Below are 27,324 nucleotides of genomic sequence, written 5' to 3'. Positions count from 1 at the left end.
TCAAGCCGTATAGAAATCCCTATTTCCTTTTCAGTGATTTTTTGACTAAATCATCCATAGTCAAATGATATTGTCTCTCTGCATGCAGCAGTCATTTACAATTGATTATTTACAGACCATTCCTTTGGGAAAAGAGCCCATTTTCCTTCAGAGCATCTGTAAAGGCTACTGCCGCAAAAGTGTAGTGGGGGTTCTCTCACTACCTGACCAGCCCTTTGCGTGATTTGACTACCAGGTTTCCGTTGGGCGTGACTGTACTGGAATTATATTGCATTGCCATAAGTTAGTTTCATTATTAAATCAACCTTTTAACACTTGAACATCCTCATTAACACTTCTGTTTCCATTGTTAACACTTCTGCAAACCTTGACTGTTTAGTTCCCTCCAAAATTTGCAGCATTCATTTGTGCAAAAGCTACTTTTTAAACTCCTCACTCTCTCGCCTTAAAAATCACTTGTTTATCTCCCAAAATGACACATTCATCAGCTGATTTCTCTCTTTCATCCATTTTGGAGCCATGAAATTGACAAGAAAGGCTGGTAGGTTCCCTGCTGTGAACCATGTGCCTGGCTCACAGCTCAGGCTGTCACCCTTGGGTGGGTGGGGGGCTCCAACTAGAGCCCGGCTGCCCCCTGGGCTCCCGGCTGCCCATTCCCAGTGCACTGCTACCCAGGCTCTCCACTCCTGGCAGGGAGCCCTGCTCCCCCCACTCCCAGCCAGGCTGCTGCCTGGGCTCCCCACTCTGAACACAGCTGCCGGGTGCTGAGAGCCAGGCCTTCCGGCTCCCCACAGAGCTCCCAGAGTGCAGCTGCTCTGAGAGGAGACAATAGCAGCATGAAATTGAGCCTGGGTGGGGCTCACAGCTGGGGCTGTCACCCTGGGGTGGATGGAGGGGCTCCAGCTGTAAGCCCTGCATGGCTGTCATTTTTCCACAATGCCCCACTTCAGTCACTGCAAGCACTCTTGGTGAGGATACACTCCAACAGCAGAAGGAGGGTAGTGTGGACACCAACAGCTGATTGACTGCGATGGCAGGTCGACCTAAATTAAGTAAACCTACTTTTGTAGTGTAGACATGCCCTTAGCCACCAATTACAATCTCTGTAACACAGCTGCCTTTGCCTGTGCTTTCTTTACCTTGGGATTGTTTAAGAAGACAGTATTAATATTGGTCTCCTCTGGTCTTATTCTTTAAAATTTCAGTGATATTCAATGGATCTCTGCCACGCTTTGCCAAGAAGCTTTCCACATAGGTATCCAAGGTACATTCCATTTCTCTTTTGCTGGTGATTTTTACTTTAGGAGAGAAATTATAATGGCTCCAGAGGATAAGTCACTACTCTTTATCCTAGGGTTTTAGAGCAACTGAAATTAATGTTGGTGGAAGTCCCTTCATGGTTGCTAGAATGTTGGAATTTATTATTTATGAAAGGTATTACCACAACACTAATTTAGACATAAATTACTTTATTAAATCCAAAGGCCAAATGGTATTTATACAATTGCTGTAGACATATCTATCTGCCTGAAAACAAGCAGTCACTATATCCAATACAGTAACAAAGTATTCATTAGCATATGAGCAGTACACTTACAAACTGGCCACACCGAAGGATGATTCTCATTCAGACATGCCCTAGCACAGTGGCTTTCAAACTTTTTTTACTGGTGACCTCTTTCACATAGCAAGCCTCTGAGTGTGACCCCTCCCCCTTATAAATTTAAAAACACTTTTTATATATTTAACACTATTCTAAATACTGGAGGCAAAGCGGGGTTTGGGGTGGAAGTTGACAGCTCGCAACCTCCCGACCCCGCAGTTTGAGAAACCCTGCCCTAGCATGATCAGGTAGAGTCTGACAAAGAACCTTCAAATTCATAGCTCTCTTTATATACCTCAGCTAACTTGCAAGCTTTCGCAAAAACTCAGTTTGAAGCTGCTCATCCTTGCTACTTTCCTTCTTCAAGTCCTTCCTTTTTCCACAGCCCTTTTGTTGTGGAGAAACAGTGTGAGGGTTTATGCTTGTTTCTTTTAAGACCGTTTTCCGTTGTCTTATTTCTGCAGCTTTTCATGTTGTCAGTTACTTTTGAACCGTACATCTTTCCCACACTGTAAGCAATATTGCTTATTATTCTCATAACCTTTTTACTTGCTGATTGAGGCCTTTTCTGTACTTGCCACAAACCATAAAGCAGATATTTTCTTAGGCAAACTTAAGCTAACTTTAATTAACTATCCCTATTTGCCATGTAGTACTATATATGTATTTAAAAGGCCCTGTGTACTTATGTAGTGTGTCAGACCCAAAGTTTGTGACACAGCCCCACAGATGATATAGCAGAGTTGAATTGTGTTGCAGTGTTTGGGAGAACAGCTTCATTAAAGCAGGATTTAAGAGCTTCACATGGCAGCCACCTCCATCTAACCCCAGGAGTACTGTAGTCCCTTCTGTTGCTGGCTGCTCTTTCTACTTCAGTCTGCAACACAGTCTCCCTTCCTATGGGCCTTAGTAGCTCCGCAAGATGGGAGGCCCATTCCTGCAGTTCAGTAGCTGTCAAGTGGCTGTCATGCAGAGTGCCTAAGCCCTGAAGGAAGGAAGTAGCTTGAAAGGCCTTGTCTATACTACAGAGTTTTGTCAACGCAAGTTAAGCCGACAGTTAAAAACTGGTGTAATTACATTGCTTGTGCATGTTCATACAATGCTCCTTCTGTTGGCAGAGCGCGTTTACAGTTGGTGCTCTAGCATCGACAGTGAGAGCAGTGCACTGTGGGTAGCTATCCCACTGTGCTACTTGCCACCTTCTGCAGCTAGGAGTTGTGGCAAGGCAGAGTGGATCGCAGTGCAGCGTGGGTGTGGGCTCAATGTCCCATGATGCAGTTCTTTCCAACCCAGCATTCCATGGGGTTACGACTGCATTTCGTGGCATTTTTTCAGTGGCTCCTGTTTACTGTGTGCATGCCTTCTCTGTGTGAAAGGATGGATCCTACACTGCTCTCTACTGTTGTGGTCACTGTTAGGAATACATCGCGGATGATCATGCAGTATATCATGAGCTCCCAATCTGACCAGGAATCAGAGTTGCCTGACCTGCTGTGTGCCATGGAAAGAAACAACACCAGATAACTTTTGGCATTCATGGAGTAGCTGCACGCAGGGGACCGTCACTTTTGGGCTCAGGAAATGAGTGCAGAGTGGTGGGATTGCATTGTTATGCAGGTCTGGGATGACGAACAGTGGCTGCAGAGTTTTCGGATGTGGAAAGCCACCTTCCAGGAACTGCGCAGTGCTTGCCACAGCACTGCGGTGCAAGGACACCAAAATGAGAGCTGCCCTCTCGGTGTAGAAGCCGGTGAATCCAGACTGCTACCGGTTGGTTGCGAATCAGTTTGGAGTCGGGAAGTCCATCCTGCTAAGGAGGACTGTGACTCTTGGCAATGTGCATGAAATATTGGATGGTTTTGCGGCAATGGGATTCCCTAACTGGGGTGGGGTGATAGATGATACGCATATCCCAATTTTGGCCCTGGACCATTTTCATAGAATTATAGAACTGGAAGGGATCTCGAGAGGTCATCTAGTCCAGTCCCCTGCACTTGTGGCAGGACTAATTATCTTTCCAGGTACAGAAGTTAAGCTGACTGGTCTGTAACTTCCTGGGTTGTCCTTATTTCCCTTTTTATAGATGGGCACTATATTTGCCCTTTTCCAGTCTTCTAGAATCTCTCCTGTCTTCCATGACTTCTCAAAGATAATTGCTAATGGCTCTGATATCTCCTCAGTCAGCTCCTTGAGTATTCTGGGATGCCCATTTCATCAGGTCCTAAGTAATTTTTAACTTGTTCTTTCCCTATTTTCTGATGGATTGCATCAATAGAAAGGGGTACTTCTCTATGGTATTGCAGGCGCTTGTGGATCACTGTGGGTGTTTCACTTACATTAACGCGGGGTGGTTCAGGAAGGTGCATGACACATGCATCTTCAGTAACAGTGGCCTGTACGGAAAGCTCCAAGCAGGAACTTTCTTTCCAGATCAGAAGATTCCAGTGAGGAATGTTGAAATGGCCATACTAATCCTGGGAGACCCAGCATATCCCTTACTCCTATGGCTCATGAAGCCTTATATGGAAAACCTGAAGAGCAGCAAGGAGTGCTTCAACAATAGGCTGAGTAGGTGCAGAATGACTGTAGAATGTGTCTTTGGCAGATTAAAAGTACGCTGACGCTATCTTCATGGCAGGTTAGACACAAATGACCAACATATTCCTGTGGTCATAGCAGCCTGCTGTGCACTCCATAATATTTGTGAGGCTAAGGGTAAAAAGTTCCCCCCGGGTGGGGCGTGAAGGTGGATTGCCTGGCTGCTGAATTTGAGCAGCCAGATACCAGGGCTATTGGAGGTGCACAACGGGGGCGCTATTCGAATCAAGGAGGTTTTGAGGCAACATTTTGACAATGAGCATCAGTAATATGTTTTTCTATAAAGCACTCTGCCATGCTTTAACTTGCTGCCTTGCATAAAAATTGTGATGATTCCTGATGGGGATCTGTAGTCAGCAAATGATTAGACTGCCACTATATATTACTACCAGCAGTAACCACTATCTGTAGGAGACAGATTGGTTATCTTTCAGAGAGTTTGTTTTTATTAAATACCAATTAACAACACCAACAAGACTTGGTGGGAGGGGAGATAAGAGTGTAGGGCAGTGTAGGCTCTCATAGCTGTGTGTCCAGCTATCATTTCGGAAGCTGTACGAAAGGGTGGAGTGAATGGGGTACCAAGATGTTCCAGGAAGTTGCAAAGAATGTGTGGGAGGAGTTTGGAGAGTGCATGGAAAGCAGTTCTGTATCAGCTGCAGGGAGGGACTAGCATGCATGTGTTCTGTCCGGAGAATGATTAGGGACTTCAGCGTCTGTGTTTGCTTCTGCATCACTTTTATCATCTGCTCCTGGCCTTTTAAAATGCACTCCTCATTGTCCTTTCTGTCCTGCTTTTCTATTTTAAATTTTTCCTTCGGGGTCTCTCTCCTCTCTCTCTCTGCAGTCTTTTTTTTTCAGCCTCTAAGGGTTGGTGCGCCTCTCAGAACATGTCCTCCTTGCTCTGCCTTCGTCACTTCATTATCTAGCGGAGGTGCTCTGCTAGTGTGTAAGGGTTCCCCTGAAGGCCATATCTGCAGAAGCACAGGAAACAATACCCAGAAGCATGATTGTTCGTTAACTCACAGCATTGAATCATTATAGTAAAATACACCTTTTTTTTTTTTTTTTTTTTTTTTTAACATATGAATTGCTTTTTCCCTGTCCCTTGGCAAGCACACATCTCGGCAAACACCCCAAAGATGGTGAGTTCTGCCTGAGGGGAGAGAGGGGGGGTTAGGTGCTCAAGATGGGGCAAAGGGTCTAGGTTTTTTTTTTTTTAAGGTGATCACTGCAGGAGACATGGGCCAATATTGTAAATTCTGTCACCATTTTACACAGCAGGGGTCATTGAAGCCAATATCTCATTCCTGAGGGTAAACAAGGATGCAAGGGTGCATCTCCCGCATGTGTGTGGCTTCAGACCCAGTTCCTATGCTGCTTGCCTTTGTGCCACATTGGTCCCTACACAAATGATTGCCGATTTGGTGCGGGGAAAGTGGAGGAAGGAACCTTTGGCAGAGGCTTGGCGAGTACCTCTAGGAAAGTTTCCTAGAAATCTCTCTAGGATTCCCATGAAATCTTGGTGTGCCTTAACACACTGTTCTGCTGTGCTGTTTAGCTGCAGAAGGAAGTGTGGAGCACACTCAAACACAGCTAGTCTTGTACATTTTTATCCTTTCACCCACTTCTTGAATATACAGAGCAAAGGACAGCTCTACCTCATATAACCAAGGAGCATCAACTCAAAAAGATCACTTACCAGGGCTCTCCTCTCCTGCATCATGCACACCAGAGACAGACTGCTGGGCCTGGCAAGACCCCTCTGGTGTGGAAAAGAGGTCCTGACTTGCTGCGTCACTGGACAACACTGACGTGTGCTCCACGTTGTCCTCCAACTCAGCCTCCTTGTCCATGACTTCGTTCTCAGGGTGAGTCCACTGCCCGCTGCCTCCACTGCCCGCTGCCTCCAGCCCCGTTTGAAGTATCCCCAGGGCTCGTGGAGGTGGGATCACCGCCAAGGATGGCATCCAGCTCCTGATAGAAGCATCAGGTATTCGGCACAGCACCAGAGCAACGGTTGCCTCCCTTGTATGCCTGCCTCAGCTCCTTTGTCTGCACACGGCACTGATGCATGTCCCATTCATAGTCTGTATCTAACAAGCCATCTGACCATCGGTATCAAAGTTCCTATGGCTGGAGCAGAGCTGGGACTGCGCAGCCTGTTCTCCCCACAGTGCCAGCATATCCAGCAACTCGGGTGTGCTCAAAGCAGCAGAGCATTTGCTGCATGGAGCCACCATGGTCAGCTGAGAAAATGCGATGTGAGCTATCCACACCCAGCAAACAGGAAGTGGAATTTCAGTAATTCCTGTGCCTTTTAAAGGGGGAGGGATGGATGCCTGTGTACCTGGTGCAGGTCAGCGGAATTTGAACCACTGACCAAAGCGGTCAGGATGGGCATTGTGAGACACCTCCTGGAGGCTATTTAGAGCGATATAATCAAGCGTCGTGTCTACACTGACACTTAATCAATATAACTTTGCCACAAAAAGCTCTACGCCTCTCGTCGAGGTGATGTTATTTTGTTGGCAAAGCAGGAGCATTTTGTCAGTAGGAGTATTGCAGTTTATACACCTCCACTGTTTTGTCAAAGAAACCTGACTTTTGTCGACAAAACTGTAGTGTAGACAAGGCCTAAGATGTTGCAGTACATATCCCCCCCCCCCCCCTCTCTCTCTCTCTGTCAGTAAAATTTAGCAGAGGCTCCTGCAAAAGTTCTGAGTAGACTAGTAATCGCTCTTTCCCTTGCTGCTTTACCATTTGGAACAATCTCCCCTTCCATTCTTTTAATGCCCATGTGCAGAAACTAAAATACAAACAGGGAGGAATAAGACAGAAAAGCAAAATGGTCAGCCAAGAAGCCCAAGAGCAGAAGGCAGGGCCGCCCAGAGGAGGGGGCAAGTGGGGCAATTTGCCCTGGGTCCTGCAGGGGCCCCCACGAGAGTTTTTCGGGGTCCTTCACTCGCTCCGGGGGCCCCGAAAAAGTCTCGTGGGGCCCAGGCCCCCGGAGCTTCTTCCGCTCCGGGTCTTCGGCGGCAATTCGGTAGTTGGGGGTCCTTCCGCCCCGGGACCCGCCGCCGAAGTGCCGGGTCACCCCAGGCCCCCTGAATCCTCTGGGTGACCCTGGCAGAAGGCAGTCGTTTCGAGGATTTGTGATATAAGCAGGTAATATAAGGGGCTATATGTTTGGCTACATCGTATTATACACAGGATTCTGGGTGTGGGTGTGCATGTGGCAACCTAGAAATTGCTCATCCTTTTTTGGTTTTTGTTCTTTTGCAGATGATCACTGTGAATGCTTCCTTGTTCCCTAGCTCTATTACTAATTCGTTGATAGCAGTTGGAAATGATGGCCTTCAAGAGAGAGACAGAATGGTTCGAGCTTGTATTGCCATTATCTGTGAACTAGGTGAGAATGTTGAAACAATTAACAAATTCAACACAAAGCATCAACTCATCGAACCTTTAAAGGATCCTTTCTTTTGTAGGCTTTTTCCCCAAGTAATTGAATATATTATAGTAGGTAATTTGTAAAGCAGATAATCATATTAAAGTGTGGGCTTTTTTTTTTGTGAAAATGTCACAAATCTAGTGAATATTTTTAGTTGTCAAAAAAAGTCAGTCAATTTAAAATCTAGTCAGGTTAAAAAAAAAAAACTCCAAAAAACAAAGAAATTGACAGTTTTATCCTTGCCATGAGCTCTTTGCCATTTTTTGTGGTGTTTACAATTAACCTTTGCTATTAAAAATAAAAAATAAAAAAAGTTCCCCCCATCTCAGCTGCTGTGTAAAAGACCCACACAAACTGGCAATAATAATTGAAACTGAAAATTACTAGGCACTGTCAAATGTGCAAATGAAGCTGCAAAATGTTTTCTCAAGTACTTTTCAGTTATAGTAATGGTGACTGTTACGTCTAATACTAATAGGTGGCAGTATTTTCAGAGAAAAGTGCAAGTATTTAAGTTGGCCATGTCTTTTTAATGTGTTAATCCCCACATTTATTACTCAAGTTAATATCCATTCCAATCAGATATTAAACTGTAATATTTAATTTGCATGAAACGTTTTAAAATTGGTAATATTAGAAATCTGCTCACAACAAAAAGTAAGTCTGTTTTCACAAAGATCATTTAGACTTAGGGGTAGGCAACCTATGGCACGCATGCCAAAGGCGGCACGCAAGCTGATTTTCAGTGGCACTCACACTGCCTGGGTCCTGACCACCGGTCCAGGGGGCTCTGCATTTTAATTTAATTTTAAATGAAGCTTCTTAAACATTTTAAAAACCTTATTTATTTTACATACAACAATAGTTTAGTTATATATTATAGACTTATAGAAAGAGACCTTCTAAAAACGTTAAAATTATTACTGGCACGCGAAACCTTAAATTAGAGTGAATAAATGAAGACTTGGCACACCACTTCTGAAAGGTTGCCGACCCCTGATTTAGACAATATGACCTATGTTGCATCCACCATGCTTTCTAGAATTAGTGTAGAACAGTTTCATTGAGATCATTACATGCTAACATCAACTGATGGGAAATAAGTGTAACTGTTGTTTTCAAGATTTAAATTTTAGATTTAAAAAAGTAGAAACTGTACTGTGTTTGCCACATATACAACATTTATACTGCAATGCAAATCCATTCTACTGCAAAAATACTATACCTGTAGTGAAATGTCCATGTACTCTTGTGCGTGTGCTCAGAAGCAAGCATATTCATCTTCGTCAAGAAGCACTGTGTAGTGACTGACTTTTCCCAATATTTATAGTGATGAAATATTATTGCAAAATGTTAGCAGCTGATGGGGGGGGGGGGTGGTATCATCAACATAACTTGACTTAGTTAAAAGCTTTTTATGACCACTACCATCTGATAGCATTCACAGGAAAAAAGTTTATAAACAGTTGATAATTTAATCTCAAATATAATGGGTTGTACTTCTGATTTCTTGCTGCAAATTTATAAATAATGCCACTACATATTCCAGTATTAGCCATAGTTAGCAAGATTCAATGAGGCTTCGGCGGTTTATATGGATAAGAATATCCAGGGTTTAAATAGTTAATTCTAACAAAAAGAGTATTGGAAGGGAGCTAAAACTTTTTGCTTCAGATTTAATCCAGTCTCTAACTATTAGGGATTAGGATGAAACCTTCATGGGCAACTGATAACCCCACAACTGCCTACTGTAGGGTTTCTTGCACTTTCCTCTGAAGCATCTGTGGGGTGGTCACTGTTGGGGACAAGGTACTGGACTAGATGGATCAAGGTTCTGATCCAGTATGGCAGTTACTATATTGGAGGCAATTTTTTCCTTTAGTTTGAGTTGTTAAATTGACATGTTTTTCTCCTATTTTAGCACTTCAAAATCCAGAGGTCGTAGCTCTTCGGGGTGGACTAAGTACCATCTTGAAAAACGTGATTGATTGTCAATTAAGCCGAATAAATGAGGCTCTCATAACTACAGTTTTGCACCTCCTTAATCATCCAAAGACTCGACAATATGTGCGAGCAGATGTTGAATTAGAGGTAGTAATTTCATTTTCTTTTCCAGTCTTAAATATGTTATTAAATTGTATTATTTATTTTGAAATCCTGAAGAGTGGGTAACTTGTCACATGCAAGATGCAGTACCATTTCAAAATAGGAAAAAAATGGAAGTGGACCACAGTAGCTGGTGTAATTTATTGTAGAGTAATTGAGGGCTTCGCTTTGAGAATGAGCTTGTCTCAAACCTGTAATCAGTTGTTCCAGCTTCTAGGAAAAGAGCTGTTTGCTCTGTATATGAGAGAAATTAATACGGTTTTGGATTTACTTCAAAATATGTGCTAGTGCACATTACTATATGAGCCTTCTGGTTTTGCTTCTATGGACAAGGAGAGGAATATATTTAGCTGTACAAGAATAAATTGATAAATCAGATGCCTATTTGTGTCATGAATGTTAATAGAATTGAGCATCATTGAGTTTTGAAATGAGAATTAGGCAGGTACTTCGTGCTCATGGATATAGCTGTTTGTTCTGGCTTGACTAATGTGTCCTTTTTGTGAACACAGTGTAGAATTTACTGCAACTCTCACTAGTAACTGAAAGCGGTCTCTGACAAGTGGGGAAACAGTGCCATGTAGGCTAATAATTTCTTCCTGAAAGTGGGGAGGGGTAAAAGCTTGTTTTGGTTATTTTGCTACTAATTAGTGACATGAATAATTAAATCATAGTATCTTACTTTTCACTTCAAATTTTATTCTGTACTCTACTATAAAAGTCCATTTTTAAGTGAAACATGTTATTTTAAAAACTTTAAATGGATAATTAAAAGCATAAAATGTATAAATTGGACATAAATTGAAGACATGAGAGGTGGGGGTGGAGAAGGAACAAAGATCTTTAATTTGTCAAGAGAATACACTTATTTGTGTATTTCTATCTTTTTAGCGAATTTTAGCTCCATACACAGACTTTCACTACAGGCACAATCCGGACACAGCAGAAGGGCAGCTGAAGTAAGTACTAGTACTATTTCTTGTGTCACAGGTTGTGGTAAAGTTGCAGTATTATAACTGAACATTTTTTTCCAGTCTAAGAGATTTAAATATACTATAATTCACAAAAGAAAAAGTATAAAGATCTGTAATTAGTAATTGTTTTATGCTAACCTAGGTAAAATTAAAAGTGTAAACTGTAGCTTGTTGAGTTACATCGAATTTAAACACCAAAAGCTAAATGGGCTATAAATGTAGTTCTCTTTAAATTATCAAAGGCATGAATTAGAAATGGAGTTATAAACCTTGTGGTGTGAAGTAGAGAGTTTTGGTGTCAAGGAACATTGGACCCCTTTCATGTCATTTCAGTAGTAGGCGAACCAGCCTTCAGGGTGACAGTCTAGTTAGGTTAGTCCAGGAGGGTATTATACTAACAACAAAAGTGAAGGGGCTAAACATGGTGCTAATGCTCAAGCATATAACCCTTAATGAAGGGACAAAAAGAGAAAAAAATTAATTGCCTGTATATCAATGCTAGAAGCCTGAGAAATAAACAAAAGTTATTAAGTGCTCATTCATCAGAAGAAACTGGTATTACTGAAACCTGGTAAAAATCACATGAATAGAATGTTAAAATTTCTGCATACACTCTCAGTTTAGGAAGGATGGAGTTTGCAGAAATGACATTCTAAACCAGGTAATGGTATCTTTGATGTAAATTAATTGACAGCTCAGAAGCACAGGACCTGGAATGTCCTTAGATCATTTTCTAAGCAATAAAGCAAAGAGGGGGGTATTAGTAGAGGTCTATTATAGACCATCACATCAGACTAGATAACGGGAGAAATAGTTCCATAAGCTTCTGTCTATAATATATAAACAGAGAAAAACTTCATTATCCTGTAGGATTTCGGCCTGGAGGATATATGCTCAAGGTCTCATTCTGCCAGTAGTAAGCCATGTTTGGAGTTTATGGCCTCTCTGTGCACAGCACTCTGAAATATGGGGTACTTCCTTGTCCCTGATGCAGGGAGACAGACCAATAGATTTGCCTGCATACAGAGGCTAGGCCCATACCATACTAAAGTTCTTCAGAGTTTTCTGCCTCCATTCCTGGGCAGGGAGCAATATTGGGCCAGAAGTGTAATAAGAAATTTATAGGCAAGATCTAATTTTCCCTTCTAAATTATAGATATTTTCTAACCGAGTATTATACTTAACTTCAGGTAATTTAGTATTCAATGTCTTTTTGACATAAAACAATTGATTGCTCAACTAAAAACTAGTTGTTGTCTATGTGCCAGTAATCACAATCTGAGTACATTCGTTAGGTTGAAACAGAATACAATCCCATAATGTAACATATTTGGCACTTTAAAATGTCAATTTCCCAAAGCTGAAAAATTACAGCAAAATTGATTTGAAGGAAAAAATTCAATTGGGAATTGTTTAATAATGTTTGCTAGATAACTAAACTGGTACAATTCTGTAATCAGTTAAGAAGGCTATTTAGAGTTAAAAATATGCATTATGTAGGTCAGACTATAGACCCCTCGTGGCTTTAAAAATCTATGGGTATGATTGTGTGTTATACTGCCAGAAAGTTAGAGGGGGGACGGCCCATGGTAGATGGGATGTTAGTAGCTTTATGATGCCTTTTGTGCCTTCCTGATTCTGGGCTGTTCTGGAGGTTGGAGTGGCCCTAGCACAATTTTAGGCAGTGCTGCCCAAAATATTCACAGTGCTGTGCACTAAGGGTGGGATCCACAAAAGGTACCTTGCACCCTGTATGTTGGGCCTCCCAAGAGATTACGTAATGTTGCCATAGCAGCCTTATACACAGTCTGTGTGCTCGGGGAATTCTGTCCCAGACAGCAAAATGGCTTCATGATGATTTTATGCTGCTACAGCTGTGTACCGGGGTTGATCTATGGGAAAGAATCCCTTTCTGTGAATTCTGTGAATCTGCATAGTTCTTTGTGTAGTTGACTGGGGAATATTTATAACCTTTACTATTACAATAACTTCTCCTGGCTTGATGTTCAAAAATGTCAAGATGTATCCTTCTGAAAATGTTATGCCAACTGAAAAAAAAATCTACTATCCAAACGCTTATAAAGTTATGTGACTTCTTTATAAAATTATTGTGGGATTTTATTTAGGTCTATGGTGGTAGTGGTCTAAATCAGAACTTATATCTTCTCAGAAATAAAATTTTCAACAGAAAAGGCCTGAATGTTTGATCTTAGGGGTTGTTACCCATCACAGTAGTATCAAAGTTCATTGTTAACCATAGTAAAGAATTTGACAAATAATGATGACACTTCTGTATGAATCACTTTCTAAATATTTTTAAAACCTGATTTTTTATCCCCTCCACTATCTTTAAAATTAAAAGAAATCTTGTTTATAATTGGCTTTTTCATTTTTAGATTAGAGAATCATTCCATGGCTAGTAAAGTAACTCACTAGGGAGACTGGGTTCTTTAACTTTGCAAGAAAAAAGTCATGGAATTAAGACTCTGATTCTATAATCTTTATATTATAAATATGGAACCTGATGTGACGGGTTGAATCACAGAAACCCCCTTGGGAGCTGCCACCTAATGTACCAAGACTACCTCTGCTCCTGTTTTCCCTGCCAGCTCAGGACTCCAGCACCCTGTCTTGCTGAGCCAGACATTCCCGTCTGCTCCAACACAGACCCAGAGTCTGAATTACTTGCCCCAAAGCTGCAGGTTTACCTGAAAACAGCTCACAGAAGTGTGCTTGTCTTTAGCACTCAGATGCCCAACTCCCAATGGGGTCTAAACCCAAATACATCCGTTTTACCCTGTATAAAGCTTATATAGGGTAAACTCATAAATTGTTCGCCCTCTATAACACTGATAGAGAGAGATGCACAGTTGTTTGCTCCCCCAGGTATTAATACATACTCTGAGTTAATGAATAAGTAAAAAGTGATTTTATTAAATACAGAAGGTAGGATTCAAGTGGTTCCAAGTAGTAACAGACAGAACAAAGTAAGTTACCAAGCAAAATAAAATAAAATCCGCAAATCTGTCTAATCAAACTAAATACAGATAATCTCACCCTCAGAGATGCTTCAGTAAGTTTTTTCCCTCAGACTGGACACCTTCCAGGCCTGGGCACAATTCTTTCCCCGGTACAGCTCTTGTTCCAACTTAGGTGGCAGCTAGGGAATTCTTCATGATGGCTCTTCCCCCCTCCCCCCTCTCTTTATATATCTTTTGCATAAGGCGGGAACCCTTTGTCCCTCTGGTTTCCCCCCCCACCCTCCTCACTGGAAAAGCACCAGGTTAAAGATGGATTCCAGTTCAGGTGACATGATCACATGTCACTGCAAGACTTCATTGCCCACTTGCCAGCACACACATATACAGGAAGACTCACAGGTAAAACACAGCCATCAGCAGACAATGGTCCTGGTTAATGGGAGTCATCAAGATTCCAAACCACCATTATTGGCCCACACTTTGCATAATTACAATAGGCCCTCAGAGTTATATTTTATATTTCTAGTTTTAGATACAAGAGTGGTACATTTATACAAATAGGATGATCACACTCAGTAGATTATAAGCTTTGTAATGATACCTTACAAGAGGCCTTTTGCATGAAGCATATTCCAGTTCCATTATATTCACTTATTATCATGTTTTTATAAAACCATATAGGCTGCACAACGTCACACCTGAATTTTTTTACCTTGTGTCTCATTCCCCATCAAAAAGCCTCTAACAATTGTACTCTTGTTTGAAGTGGCTAGTAAACAAAGTAGCACTCTAGGTTTAACACTAATGTAATGGTGGTATATCTGTCTGGCATTTGTTGTTTTTATAACAGAGAGGACAGAGAAGCACGCTTCCTAGCTAGCAAAATGGGAATAGTGGCAGCGTTTCGATCATGGGCAGGTAAGTGGTTTATTTTTTTCCCTCTCTTCCTCTCCCCCCCCCTTAATCCACCCTGCCCCCCATTTGTGTGTTGAGAAGGGAGTTTAAAGAGTGAAAGAATGGCTCATTTAAGTACAGAATCTGTTCCTATGAATCTACTTTGTATGTCTTCATCAGTACCTTGTCTGCAATGATATTAATGTGTTTTGATGTGTCAAATCAGATGGGATTCCACTATGTGGTGTGCTCTGATTGTCATTCCTGACCAAGAGATGCACCTCTTGTTGCCAATTTGGGAATTCCATATCCGATATCTAGTTACTTTAGCAGTGTTTCCTGATATTCGGTGGGTGGGGCTGATGATCACCATAGTCTAAAGTTTTATCTACACTTGAGATCTGCCCTACTCCCTACCCAGTGCAAATAATGCCACTGTTTGTCTTCATTAAGAGTTTGCACCAGTGTAGCCTCACCAATGACTGGCCACCGATTGCTGTAATTGGGGCAAATCCTTCAAAAACCTTAGGTGATGTCTACATTGGGGCTTTGCCCCAATTACAGCAATCAGTAGCCAGTCATTGGAGAGGCTACACTGGTGCAAACTCTTAATGCAGACAGATGATTGATTAGAAACCTCTAACAAGCCATTTCTATGGTTGCCTCTTTTACAACCTCCCTCACCCATGCACTGGAAGCTAAGCTTAAAAACCTGAAAGGCCCTTCAGAAGACTGAAGGAACAGTGGGCTTGGAATATGCCACTTCCCTTGACATTTTCTTTATTATTTGTCCCTTTTTCTGCCCCTTTGTTTTTTCCCCCCGTAATTCATTTAGTTTTTAAGGTGTACTTGTAAAGGATTTTAAAAAGGGGGTTGTGCCATCTTTTGCTGGTTTCATACATAAAGGTGGCTTTAGATGTTTTAAAACAAATAAAAAGCTAACTTTTTCCCTACTTGTGTTTTTTACCTTTATAAATATCAGGAATGTAGAATTGGGAGGGGTCAGAAATGCATATTGTGAGCTGTGGTATTGAAGGTGTTTGGATAAAACCTTTCTTCTATCCAAAAAAATTAGTTATTGAAGTCAAGTCTTTAATTTTTAAAGTTTGTCTAAAAATCCCTTCCCTTCTCTCTTGCTTAACTTTCACTTTTAGCTTTTGTGATGTCACCATTTCAGTAGTTTTCTAGTCACCCATAGTCTTCCAGTCTCAAATGGAAAATACCTTTTTAAAACATAAACTTCAGGCTTTTTTGTACATCAAAGAATTGAAAAAGGTCAGAAGTCCAAATTTTTGTTCATTGGAGATTGCATTTATGACAGACCGTGCATATTTTTTGGTAGTCATTGACTTGTCCTGTTGGGCTGTTCCATGCCTAATTCCTCTGTTAGGTTCTTATAATACAGTGATAACTTAAGGGTGCTTCCACTTTCCAATATGATAAACATATCCTTTGATAGTGTATTCTTCTTCAAGTTATGTCCACATAGGTGCTTCACTTCAAATGCCTCTTGAGTCCTTAACTGGAGATTTTCCAATAGCAGTGTCCATTTGGCCTTCTCGTGTATGGCTATATAGGACTGCATGAGTGAGTTGCCCTCAAGTTCTTCTCGACCGTCTCAGCCTGAGACTGAGGCCTAGCTTGTCCGCCTTGAGCATGCTTCAGCTAACTGTTTATAGTTTAGTATTAAGTGGTAGTTTGTTAGGTAATTAGTAGATACATAATGAGAGGATTAACTTTATTTTGCTTCCTCCCTCTGGAGAGCCTTACTCTCCTGGCAGGGCATGCCCAGCTCTCTAGGATTCAAAAGTTGCCTCTGTTGTCAGAAGGTTAGTGACAACCCCTCTAAATGTGTTTGCTGCTTGGGACAGTAACGCATATCCCGGATGTGTAACTTCTGCCTGGCCCTTAAATCTAGAGCAAGGAAGAACCAGGAGACCAGGTTGAGGCTGCTGCTAATGAAGCGCTCCCTTTTATCTGCTTCAGAATCAGGTTAGGAGACCCTCCCTGAACATCTGTATCTAGGCAGATGCAGCACCCAATTGATTTTGGTGTAGATCTCCCCTAAGAAAGGGAAATAATATATGGAGATATACCTATCTCATAGAACTGGAAGGTACCCTGAAAGGTCATCAAGTCCAGCCCCCTGCCTTCACTAGCAGGACTAAGTACTGATTTTGCCCCAGATCCCTAAGTGGCCCTCTCAAGGATTGAACTCTCAATCCTGGGTTTAGCAGGCCAATGCTCAAACCACTGAGCTATCCCTCCCCCCGAAGACTCTTGAGACCCCAGTGATGGTTCCCAGAAGAGGAGCTCTGGCTCTCATCATAAGGAGGCTGCTCCCCAAAACCTTGGTCCTCCTGGTAAGTCCATGGTATCAGAAGCCTCGACCTCTTGGTTCAGTGCCTTAGAGTCGAAAGACTCCTTCTCCGGTACTGGCAAGTCCCTGAGTTCTAAGGGGAAACAGTGCTCTTACAGAACCTCAGCACCATCTACAAAGTACAAGGAGGGCAAGGACAAGCACTCCTCCAGACTGGTACCATCAAGTACATCTCTGTCATTGATACCTCCCCAATTGGGACCCTCGGTACCATGCAAACCAAAGCATCAGACATCATTGAATCCTATCTGTTACGCTTTAAATTTATGATACTCTCTGCTTCAATTGACAAGCATGTTACCACATCAGCTCCACTTGGTACCACAGGAATTTAGATACCCAAAAGACTTAACAGTGGCAGATGAACCAGAATCTCCACTGCTCATGGATACTGAATGCCTCTCAGTACTGATACCCTAGTCTCTGTCTGGATTGCTGTCGGTCTCTGGTACTGCCAGGCTCTCCACCCTTTTCTGCTGGTGCACCCATACCCATTGGAGGATATCAAGAAGGTGAGGGAGACCTCTCTTCAGTCTCTTCCATGTCACTGCGGGGTTCTCATACCCATCCATACGGAAACCAGTTCTTTGACACCCATAGGGAAGACCTTTGGTGCACAACACCAAAGGTGGTGGCACCAACCCTGGATGCCGCCCCCGCCGTGGCCATACCAGGATCCCTGGGCTGCATACTAACAGCAATTTGCCAGACCACCAGCTCCGATGAATTGGGAGGCTAGAGATGCTCAGTCGTCTCCTTAATTGGGACCCCAACACAAGGAGATGTTTGAGGAAAAGGAGGCTAGGGCAGATAAAGAAGCCATCCCTCAAACTCCTATCTCATCTTCTCCAGCTGATGTGATCATGCCTCCACCACTATCCGTGACCAATGATTTCCAGCAGGTTCAAGACCTTATAAAGAGTGTAGCTGATGAACTTCAAATACCACTCGAGGAAATCAAGGATTTGCAGCACAAATTGCTTGACATTTTACAATCAGCAACACCCACTGGAGTGATGTTACTCTGTAATGAGGCACTCCTGGACCCAGCAAAAACTGTTTGGGAACATCTGCAACTGTTCTACCATCTTGCAAATGGGTGGATACAAAAATATTATGTCCCCTCCAAGAACTCTGATCGCTTACGTTTGTCGGGAGGGGATTTTAGGCTTCCCATACTGTGATGACTTGTTGTTCAAGGGCTGATTTTACAAAGCAGTACTGTCATCCACTCAGATGGTCCTTTCTTTTTTTGAGGAACTGGGTCTTTAGCTCAGTGTAAGAAAATCCACATTAACCCCCAGATAGAGAACTCTGTTCATAGGGACGTACTTGGATTCGTTGACAGCCAGGGCCTACCTTCCCATGGACAGATTCATAACTTTTTCAGATCTAGTCAGGACCATTCTCAGGGAATCCTCTAACATAAGTAAGGAATTGTCTACAGCTCTTAGGTTGTATGGCAGCTTACACCTTCATGACTGGTCATGGCAAGACTATGCTTCCATTGTTTCCAGGGCTGGCTCAGAATGATCTGTTCACCAAACAGAGACCGTTTGTACATGCAAGTTTGGACAATGCTTCCCCTTCATGTAAAGAATTCCCTAGACTTGTGGAAAAATCAACTCGTCAGTGCAAGTGTTCCTTTCATTTGCCCAATTACAATGTCTGTACAGCTCAGGGCAGATGGTCACATCAGGAAACCTCCACATTAACCTGGTGGAACTCAGGGTACTCAGGAAGGTTGCCTTCATGTCCTGTCCCTCATCAGGGCAAATCAATCAGGATCATAATGGACAATGTGGCCTACATATTCTGTATTAACAGTGTGCACTCGAAGCTGCAAAATTGTGAAACTGGTGTGTAGCCCATCAGAGCCAAATTTCCACTCTCTCTCTCTCTCTCTCGTGGTCAGAACACCCCACCTGATACTCTCAACAGGCATTTCTCCAGAACTAGGAATGGGAGCTGGACTCTCAAATTCTCTATGGTATAATCCAAAGTTGTGGACTTCCAGAGATGGACCTCTTTGCTACCTCCAGGAACAGGAAGTGTTGTCTGTTCTGCTCAAGAGGAGATCTAGGCCATTACTCTCTGGGAAACACATTTCTCCTCCCTTGGACAAAGGGACTAGTCTATGCGCTTCCTCCAACATTGCTAATATTGAAAGCTATGAGCAAGATCAGGCAGGACAAATCCAGGGTATCCTTATAGTACCAATCTGGCCAAGACAAACTTGGTATCCTTACCTGCTTCACGTATGCATGCATGTGGTGATCGAGCTCCCAATCATTCCTTATCTTCTCTCTCAAGACACAGGCCACTTAATTCACCCCAGCCTAGGGGTCCTCTTCTTCAGGGCATGGTTCCTCAGTGGTTCATGGTGTTAGAATCTACCTGCTCTATGGTAGTACAAGTGTTGTTGAACAGTAGAAGGGTGTCAACCCAAATTACTTACCTATAGAAGTGGAAGAGATTCAGCCATTGGTGCCAGCGCCACTGACCTGTGTCTGAATCCTTGTCACTCTCAGCTATCCTGGATTACCTGTTGGACCTAAAGAAATCAGGGTTATCAGTTAGCTCAATTAAGGTTCTCTTGGCTGCAATATTGGCTTTTCATTCTGCAATAGAAGGGTTTTCTATATTTGCCCACTGTTGCCTTGTCTTCATGGTGTTTTAAGAGTTTGTGGAACCTCTACCCCTAAGTTAAGGACCACACTCCAACTTGGGACTTCAACCTCATACTTAGATATCTCATAAGATCTTTATTCGAAGAAAGGGCAACCTGTTCTTTGCTTCACTTATCCATGAAGATGGCCATCTTTTAGTAGCTATTATGTTGGCTTTACAGTGTTCTTCAAGGACAAGTCTCTTTATGCCCACACCCTAAATTCTTACCTAAGGTATTATCGGACTTTCATCTTAACCAGTTCAGTCATCTACCAGTGTTTTTTCCAAAACCACATAAGTCTCAATAGGAGATGTCTTTACATACCTTAGATGTTAGATGGGCATTGGCCTTCTATCTAGATAGGACCAAGCAATTTTGGAAGTTATTTAGATTGTTTCCCTCACAAACAAATCCAAGGAGTCCACCATCTCTGCCCAGAGACTATCAAGGTGGATCTCTGGGTGTATTGTCACTTGTTACGATGCAGCTGATGCTCACACCCTCCCCCAAAGGATTATAGCACATTCTATCAGATCATAAGCAATATGCCTGGCATCACTCAAGAATGTTGCAGTATCTGAGATGTGTAAGGCCACTGTGTGGTCTTCAGTAAATATATTTCCTAAGCACTATGCCTTGATCCATTCCTCCAGTTCAGATACAACTCTTGGTAATGCAGTCCTATCCAGTTCTGGACTCCATTTCAAAGCTCCCTCCTCCCTGTGGGGATACTACTCGAGAGTCATCTGAAGTGAAGGCCTCAAAGGATCACTACCCGAAGAAGAAGAGGGTATTCATCCTGTGCAGTAACCATGTTTCTTTGAAGTGAGACCCTTTGGGTGCTCCACTACCCACCCTCCTTCCCCTGTGCTTCAGACTGTTCTCGGTGGGACATTCAAATGGAGAAGGAACTGAGGGCGGTTCACCTCTACAGCCCTGTATAGCCTTTGCGTGTGGTATGAGGATGTGTAGGACACATGTGCAGGCTGAACGGATACTGCTAATGGAAAATCTCCCATCAAGAGCTCAAGAGGCACATGCAGACCTGAAGTGGAGCACCCATAGGGGAGCACATCTTCAAGAACACAGTTACTGTACAGGGTAACTTTTTATTGTTTATTTGTATTAGGTAGTACCAGGGAGCTCCAGTAATAGACCATAAACTCATAGGCACTGTACAAACACCTAATAAGAATGCAGTCGCTGCTCCAAAGACAACAAGTGGATACAGACAGATGGATAACAACAAGGAAACAATGAGACAATACAATCTAGCATGATAGGTTCAGTGGTCACAGTTCACTAGCTACCTCGCCATTGTCAAGTTTTTTTTGTAGGCATCGTGACAAACAGTTTTATGAATGGATTTGAAGGATAAGGACACGGCTTTGTGGATGTTTACAAGAGCTCTTCCCAAGCGTCAGGGGCAGTAGGGAAGAAAGCACAAAAGTTCTTGTTTGAAAGTTTAACAAGTGGGCAATGAAGGCTGGCATCATTGGTTGAGCAGAGGCAGGAAAATTCTCAATAGTATATGAGAAAAGGAGGATAGCATGGGAATAGGCTGTGAAGGTCTTCAGAGTGAAAATAAGTACTGGTAGTTTGTTGGATATGATGGAGAAAAGAGATCCAGAGGCAATGTGTAAAAGAGAGGGGTGACAAGGTCAAAAAGATGAGCTAGGAAATTATATTTGCAGCCGCATTTTGAATGGACATTAACAGGGCAAGATTACATTTAAAGCAAGTAAAGTTAGGCCAAAGGTCAGGGAGTTCATTAAGATTAAGGTGCAATTTTACATCATAAAGGTGAAGCCCTCTTAATACTGACATATTTAAACATGTAAATTTTACATAAGGAAAACTACAAAAATCTATATAGGTTTTGTCATACTGCTGAAGGTAAATTTTTAAACCGAGAGGAGAGAAAATCCTTTGATATGTCCTTTCTTACTGTTTCTCCCACTTTGTCCCCCCACTTTTCCCTCTTGTTTGCTAGCCTGGTCCCCTTCTCTCTAGAAGTGCTGTAGTGGTTTGATTTACATGCCTTGCATTTTATTACATCTCTTCATAAAAAGGTATTTGTAATAGCAATAAGTATAACTTAAAAACCAATTAATTGAGAGGGAATGTCTGGGATAAGATAGCAATGCACTTGTCTTCAGAATAACTAACTTGTAGAAAGGAAAAGAGAAATCAGAGAAACAAGTACAAAAATAAAGTTTGACAACCTCATTTTCTTTGCTTTGTATTGCCTGTCCTTCATTTAAAATTAATTTACAGCTAAAGCTCAGGCTTATTGCTTGCAAACAAATTGAAATTTCTGTGTATAGGAGGCAGAGCAATCAGGATTACATTTTAATTTAATAATTATCCAATTATCAGAGTCAGAATACAAGGAGCTGCATAGGGACCATAATTATTGAGAAATAACTAGTGAATATGCAAAGCACACATGGTTTGTTGCTGGGGATTGGATAACTAGAGGGAAAACTGCAGTTATGATTTAGTAATTATGCATAATCCTATGAGACAATTGTTTAGTTATAATTTTTATTAGTATTTCGAACAGAGTTTTTTAAAGCATTTGTTGCTTTGATTGACAAACTAATTATACATTTTGTGTTTTCTAGGTATTATCAGTTTATGCAAGCCGGGCAACTCTGGGATCCAGTCTCTTATTGGGGTACTTTGTATACCAAATATGGAAATACGGGTAGGCAATAAATCAGATAATTACAGAGGGGAATGGTATTCTAAAACAGTGTGCACTTCTAGGAGGTACTTTGTGTGTGCTTCCTGTGTATTTTTAACACTTTTAATTTTAACATTAATGGTAGGAAGATTGGTCGAGTGATTAGGTTGCTAGCTTAGGACCTGAAAGAGCTGGATTCAAGTCCACCACAGATTTCCTGTGTGATCTTGGGTAGATCACTTAGCCTCTCTGTATCTCAATTCCCCTTCTGTAAAATGAAGATAATAGCAGTATCCTGCTTCACAAGGGTGTTGTGGGGATAAATGCATGAAAGATCATGTGGCAGTCGTATACTACAGTAAACGGCGCCTTATAAAGAGACTTGGAAGGATTAGATTTTTATTTGTAAATGTCGGTAAACCGATTTTTACTGTATGCATACGCCATCCAAAAATATTACATCAATGTTAAAATTTACAGATAGGCAAAGTAAGAAAAATGCTGCTTGAAAACGTAGTAGAGTTTGATTTAAGGATATTTACTTTGCATATTTTGACATGTGTTGTTCACAGTTTGTGTTTTAAGGGTTAAAAACTTTAACTTTTTGAATCTCAATGTTTCTCATTAATAATTCAGACCTCCCATGATTTCCCACCACTGTGAAAATTAAAATTTCTGAAAGAAAAAAAAAATCTTAAAGCCCATAATTTCATGCAATGGTGAAAATTTAAATCAGTAAAGATCTAAAACAAGCTTAAAAATAAACATTGATATCAGTTGAAATTATAAAATATAAAAATCGAATTCTGCCAAGTTTTCTTTAAAATACCTAAGAGAGATAGATACAGTAAATAGAAGAGTGACATAAGTTTTATTTGCACTACTATATGTTACTCCTATGTATATCAAGACTCCATTATATGGACTTACACTGTGATTAATTGGAGCTGAAAAGAACTTTCTTTCTGAGATTGAGACAATTTTTGATGCAGGAATTGTCCATGATCCTGGCAAGAATGAGAGAGAAGCCAAAGTGCATAGCCTCCAGCGAAAGTTTAAAAAAAAAATGCAATTGATCACTCATGTCTGTGTGAAGTAGGAAAAAACACATGTAGTTGGAGACTGACTAAACACTAGAAAACGTATACATGGAGACAATCCTTTATTGACAGGGAGATGAACTAGTTGATCTAAGTGTTTTTCATATTTAGCTTTTCATTTTATTACTTTGTCAACACAGAAATATTATTTTATTGTCTTTAATACAGAATACTACATTAATTTGACTTTTGTATTTATTTGTGTATCATTTAGTAGCTATATTTTAGACGCACTGCAAGGCTTGTACAGTACTTGCTAATTAAGAATGTAGTGGCAACTCATAAATTCCCCCCTTTTGTCATTTAAATAGCATTGTAGTGTCTTTTTGTATTGTGTTACGTATAATGTAATATAACAGTTAAGACAGTAATTTTCTACTTTATTTTAGCCAAATTTTGATACAGCTAGAATCAGGTGTTTTTTTGTTTTGTTTTGTTTTGTTTTGTTTTTTTGTTTGTTTTTTTGAAAAATCTACACATGGATACCACATGACTCTCACCTTGAAGTTTCCTGTGAGAAAGATGGCTGCCTAGTCCTAGACCTCTTGTCACCCCATATATTAATTTAATTATTATTTTTCTAGCAAATTTGACTAAGTTTCTGTCATAAAAGTTTAAATTCCCTAGATAAACTTCAGACTGTTGAACATGGATTCCAGTGGAAAAAATGAGAGGCAACCAAAGACCTAAGCCTGAATCACCTAAAGAGCTGGGGGGAGAAAGGCCACAGCAGAACCTACCTCAGGATATCATGGCACTGAAGAAATTCCCCCTTACCAAGTGGATTCAATCTCAAAAGATATTCGTGGCCTCTCTGAAGAAGTATGTGATGTAAAATTGAGAATGGGTTACTTGGAAAATGAGCCACAAAAGGCTGCCATTGAAATGAGTAAAATTAAAGAAGAAACTGCCTCCTTAAAACTTAGACTAAACAAATTGGAAGAAAAACAGGATTACTTGGAAAACGGATCTCAAAGAAACAACCTTCACATCTTGGGTATTGCAGCAGGTCTAGAGGATAAGAATATTATCAGCTTTCTCCAGAAGCTGCTCCCTGACCCATTTAAATTGGACTCCTTATTGCCTCCCCCTCCCCGCATATATTTAAAGATCTCATTGAATTCCTGATGCTAGAAAGTTGGAATCTGACAAGCCCAGACTTATCTTCAAGTTGCTGAAGTTCAATGATAAAGTAATGTTAATGAATGCTGCCAGAAAAGCCGAAACCCTTATGTACAAAGGGCACAACATTTTTGTCCTGACTTCTCAGCTGAGCTTAACAAAAAGAGGACTGCATTCAATGACATAAAGCAAATCCTAGGGGACCAATGTCATATGGGAGTTGATGTGCATCTACTTTCACTATGGATTTAGCAAGCTTTACAAGATTTTGCAAAACCTTCTGCAAAATTTGTAAGATGCTTAACATTGCAGCCAGATTTTACCAACAATAACGTAATGGTTCACCATAAAGAGCATACTTCCACATGCTGAAAAATCAGTTTTTCTTATGTATCCTTGTAGATATGCTATAATAATCACCTATATAATCTAGCAGTTAGGCTGAACTCTTCAGTTTACCCACTTTGGAGCTGAGTACAAACAACACTGCAATGCATGGGGTAACAGTTTAACACTAAGCTGGGGGATATAGCACCATGTACTCAAGGAAGTATTACCAACCCCAGTCATCACAACTTGCACTGCTAGACAGTCTCTTCACTAGTTCTTCCTCTGATAGATCATGTTATGTTAACCACAAGTCCTTTGGAGCAGTCAATATTCCTGACGTAAAGTACTTCATAACCTAAACCCTAAATAACACTAGTTACTCAGTTTGTGCAGGACATTTACATATTATGAATATGAATATTGTATTTTTTCTTATTCAGATTAGTTGTCCTAATTAGTATTTCATTGACCAAATCAGTTGTGAATTTATATGTGGTGACTCTATGTATGTATATGCATATATATATTATACATGTTCTTAGAAAATGTGTTTGCATTTAGTGATGTTTAGAATATTATTAGATAATATGGGAGGGGAGGAGAAAATGAAACAGATGCCCTCAGGGATCTGAACATGCCCACACTGGCTTATTTTAAGTGTTTTCCCCTGCCCCTGTTACAAATATACTTTGAAATACAACTATATTTATTCTTTGGATGTTTAACTATAGATCCTTTTGTATACCTGACACCTTAGAGGCCTAATTGAAGGCATAAATTCATTGAAAACTAACCAGTTATCTAACGTATATAAATACACACCATATTTTAGAGATGTGGTTTAACAATATTAACTAGAAATACATATCTTTACAATAAAGTTATATATCTTAATATATCCTTTAAAACTTGCCATGAATTTTCTTACGGTATGATCCCGGAACATGAGGGAACTCAATAAACCTTCCAAAATAATTAAAAATCTTGAGACACCTCAGATTTTAAAATAAATGCCAAGTAGCTTTATTGCAGGAAATTAATCTAGCAGAAATAGATGCCAACAGAATCAAGAAGGTGTAGCAAATCATTCATCATTGAATTCTAAGAGCAGAAGCACATCCATCTTAGTTTATACACTGTTGGTCTGATCCTGAGGGAAGATGATCCTTCTTGAAGGATAATCCTTGTTTTGACTCAAAAAGGTTAATTCTAGGAAGCTGTTACAATCCAAGTGGAGGTCATTCTAAATGTTTCAAAGACACTGCCAATATAATATAAAAGATATTCTTGTATTAAAGGGAGGTGATTGAAATACTACCCTAGAAAGACATCTGGACAAATCCAATTGCATAAGACCCAGCTTGAAAACACAATAGGCCAACCTTCATTATTAATGAATTTTATTTAAAAGATATATAGAGACTGAGACACCCCAAGGAGCATGGCTATACCTATTTCTCTGTAGTACATTCATCTTACTCCCAGAATTGACTTTCCTTTTCTATCTGATTCTAGCATGCCTAGAAGTAGCTATTGATTATACAAAATTAGCATATCATATGCCAGTTATACTCACCATGGATGCTGGTTACACTTCATTGAAGTCTTCTAGGTGGGAAGCTGAACTAAAATATACAAAAATTTGTTGCATAGTTGATTCAGTCAACTCTAACTTCATATGAGAAAATAAGGACTCAGTTGCCTGAGAGACCCTCTTTTGAGAAGCTCTGAAAGCTACTGCAAGGGGTGGATGCTAAAGTATACTTCCCAAAAGGAGAGACTCAAGTTACCAAAGAAATAGATGATTTGGAAAGAATGCACAAGACTTGACCCAAATAGTGAAAAACTCCTACATTCCCTAATCCGCTCCAAATATTGACCTAATAAATGCTTATCCAGCCAAATTGAATTTACACTTGTCAGAGCCAAACAAAGATATTATGAATGGAGAAGATACTTGCCAGAAGACTTAAGATGGAACTATCCGGTAACAATATTTCTTCTATATTACAAGGAAATGGGAGTGTCATCTTTGAACTAATAGATATAAATAATCACTTAAAGCAATTCTGTCAAGCTTTCATATAAATCGGACAACCAGTTTGACGCTATCAAATTTGATCATTTTGTTGAAGGCTTGCCTTTTAATACCATAACTTCAGAACAAATGTCAATAAACAACAAAGATTTCTCAACACAAGAGATTGAACATACTATAAAAAAAATTAATTCTGGAAAGGCTCCTGGAATGGATCAAGTATCCGGGGGTAGCCGTGTTAGTCTGTATCTACAAAAACAACAAGGAGTCTGATGGCACCTTAAAGACTAACAGATTTATTTGGGCATAAGCTTTCGTGGGTAAAAACCTCACTTCTTCAGATGTATCTGAAGAAGTGAGGTTTTTACCCACGAAAGCTTATGC

General features: G+C 40.8%; 1 protein-coding gene across 1 annotated transcript in view; it reads left to right on the top strand.

The window, feature by feature from the left end:
- The window catches only part of RICTOR (RPTOR independent companion of MTOR complex 2), a 164,303-nt gene that overhangs the window by 76,902 nt on the left and 60,077 nt on the right, over positions 1–27,324 (top strand). The window contains exons 7-11 of the mRNA XM_026649060.2: positions 7,487–7,613; positions 9,577–9,746; positions 10,653–10,720; positions 14,567–14,634; positions 22,289–22,371. Coding sequence (XP_026504845.1) covers positions 7,487–7,613; positions 9,577–9,746; positions 10,653–10,720; positions 14,567–14,634; positions 22,289–22,371 — 516 coding nt within the window. The remainder of the gene's footprint in view (positions 1–7,486; positions 7,614–9,576; positions 9,747–10,652; positions 10,721–14,566; positions 14,635–22,288; positions 22,372–27,324) is intronic.

This window comes from Terrapene carolina, unplaced genomic scaffold (assembly GCF_002925995.2).
Source record: "Terrapene carolina triunguis isolate 2854851 unplaced genomic scaffold, T_m_triunguis-2.0 Scaffold69, whole genome shotgun sequence".
Lineage (NCBI taxonomy): Eukaryota > Metazoa > Chordata > Testudines > Emydidae > Terrapene > Terrapene triunguis.
Note: the sequence above shows the minus strand (reverse complement) of the source record. Positions and strands in the feature narration are given on the sequence as shown.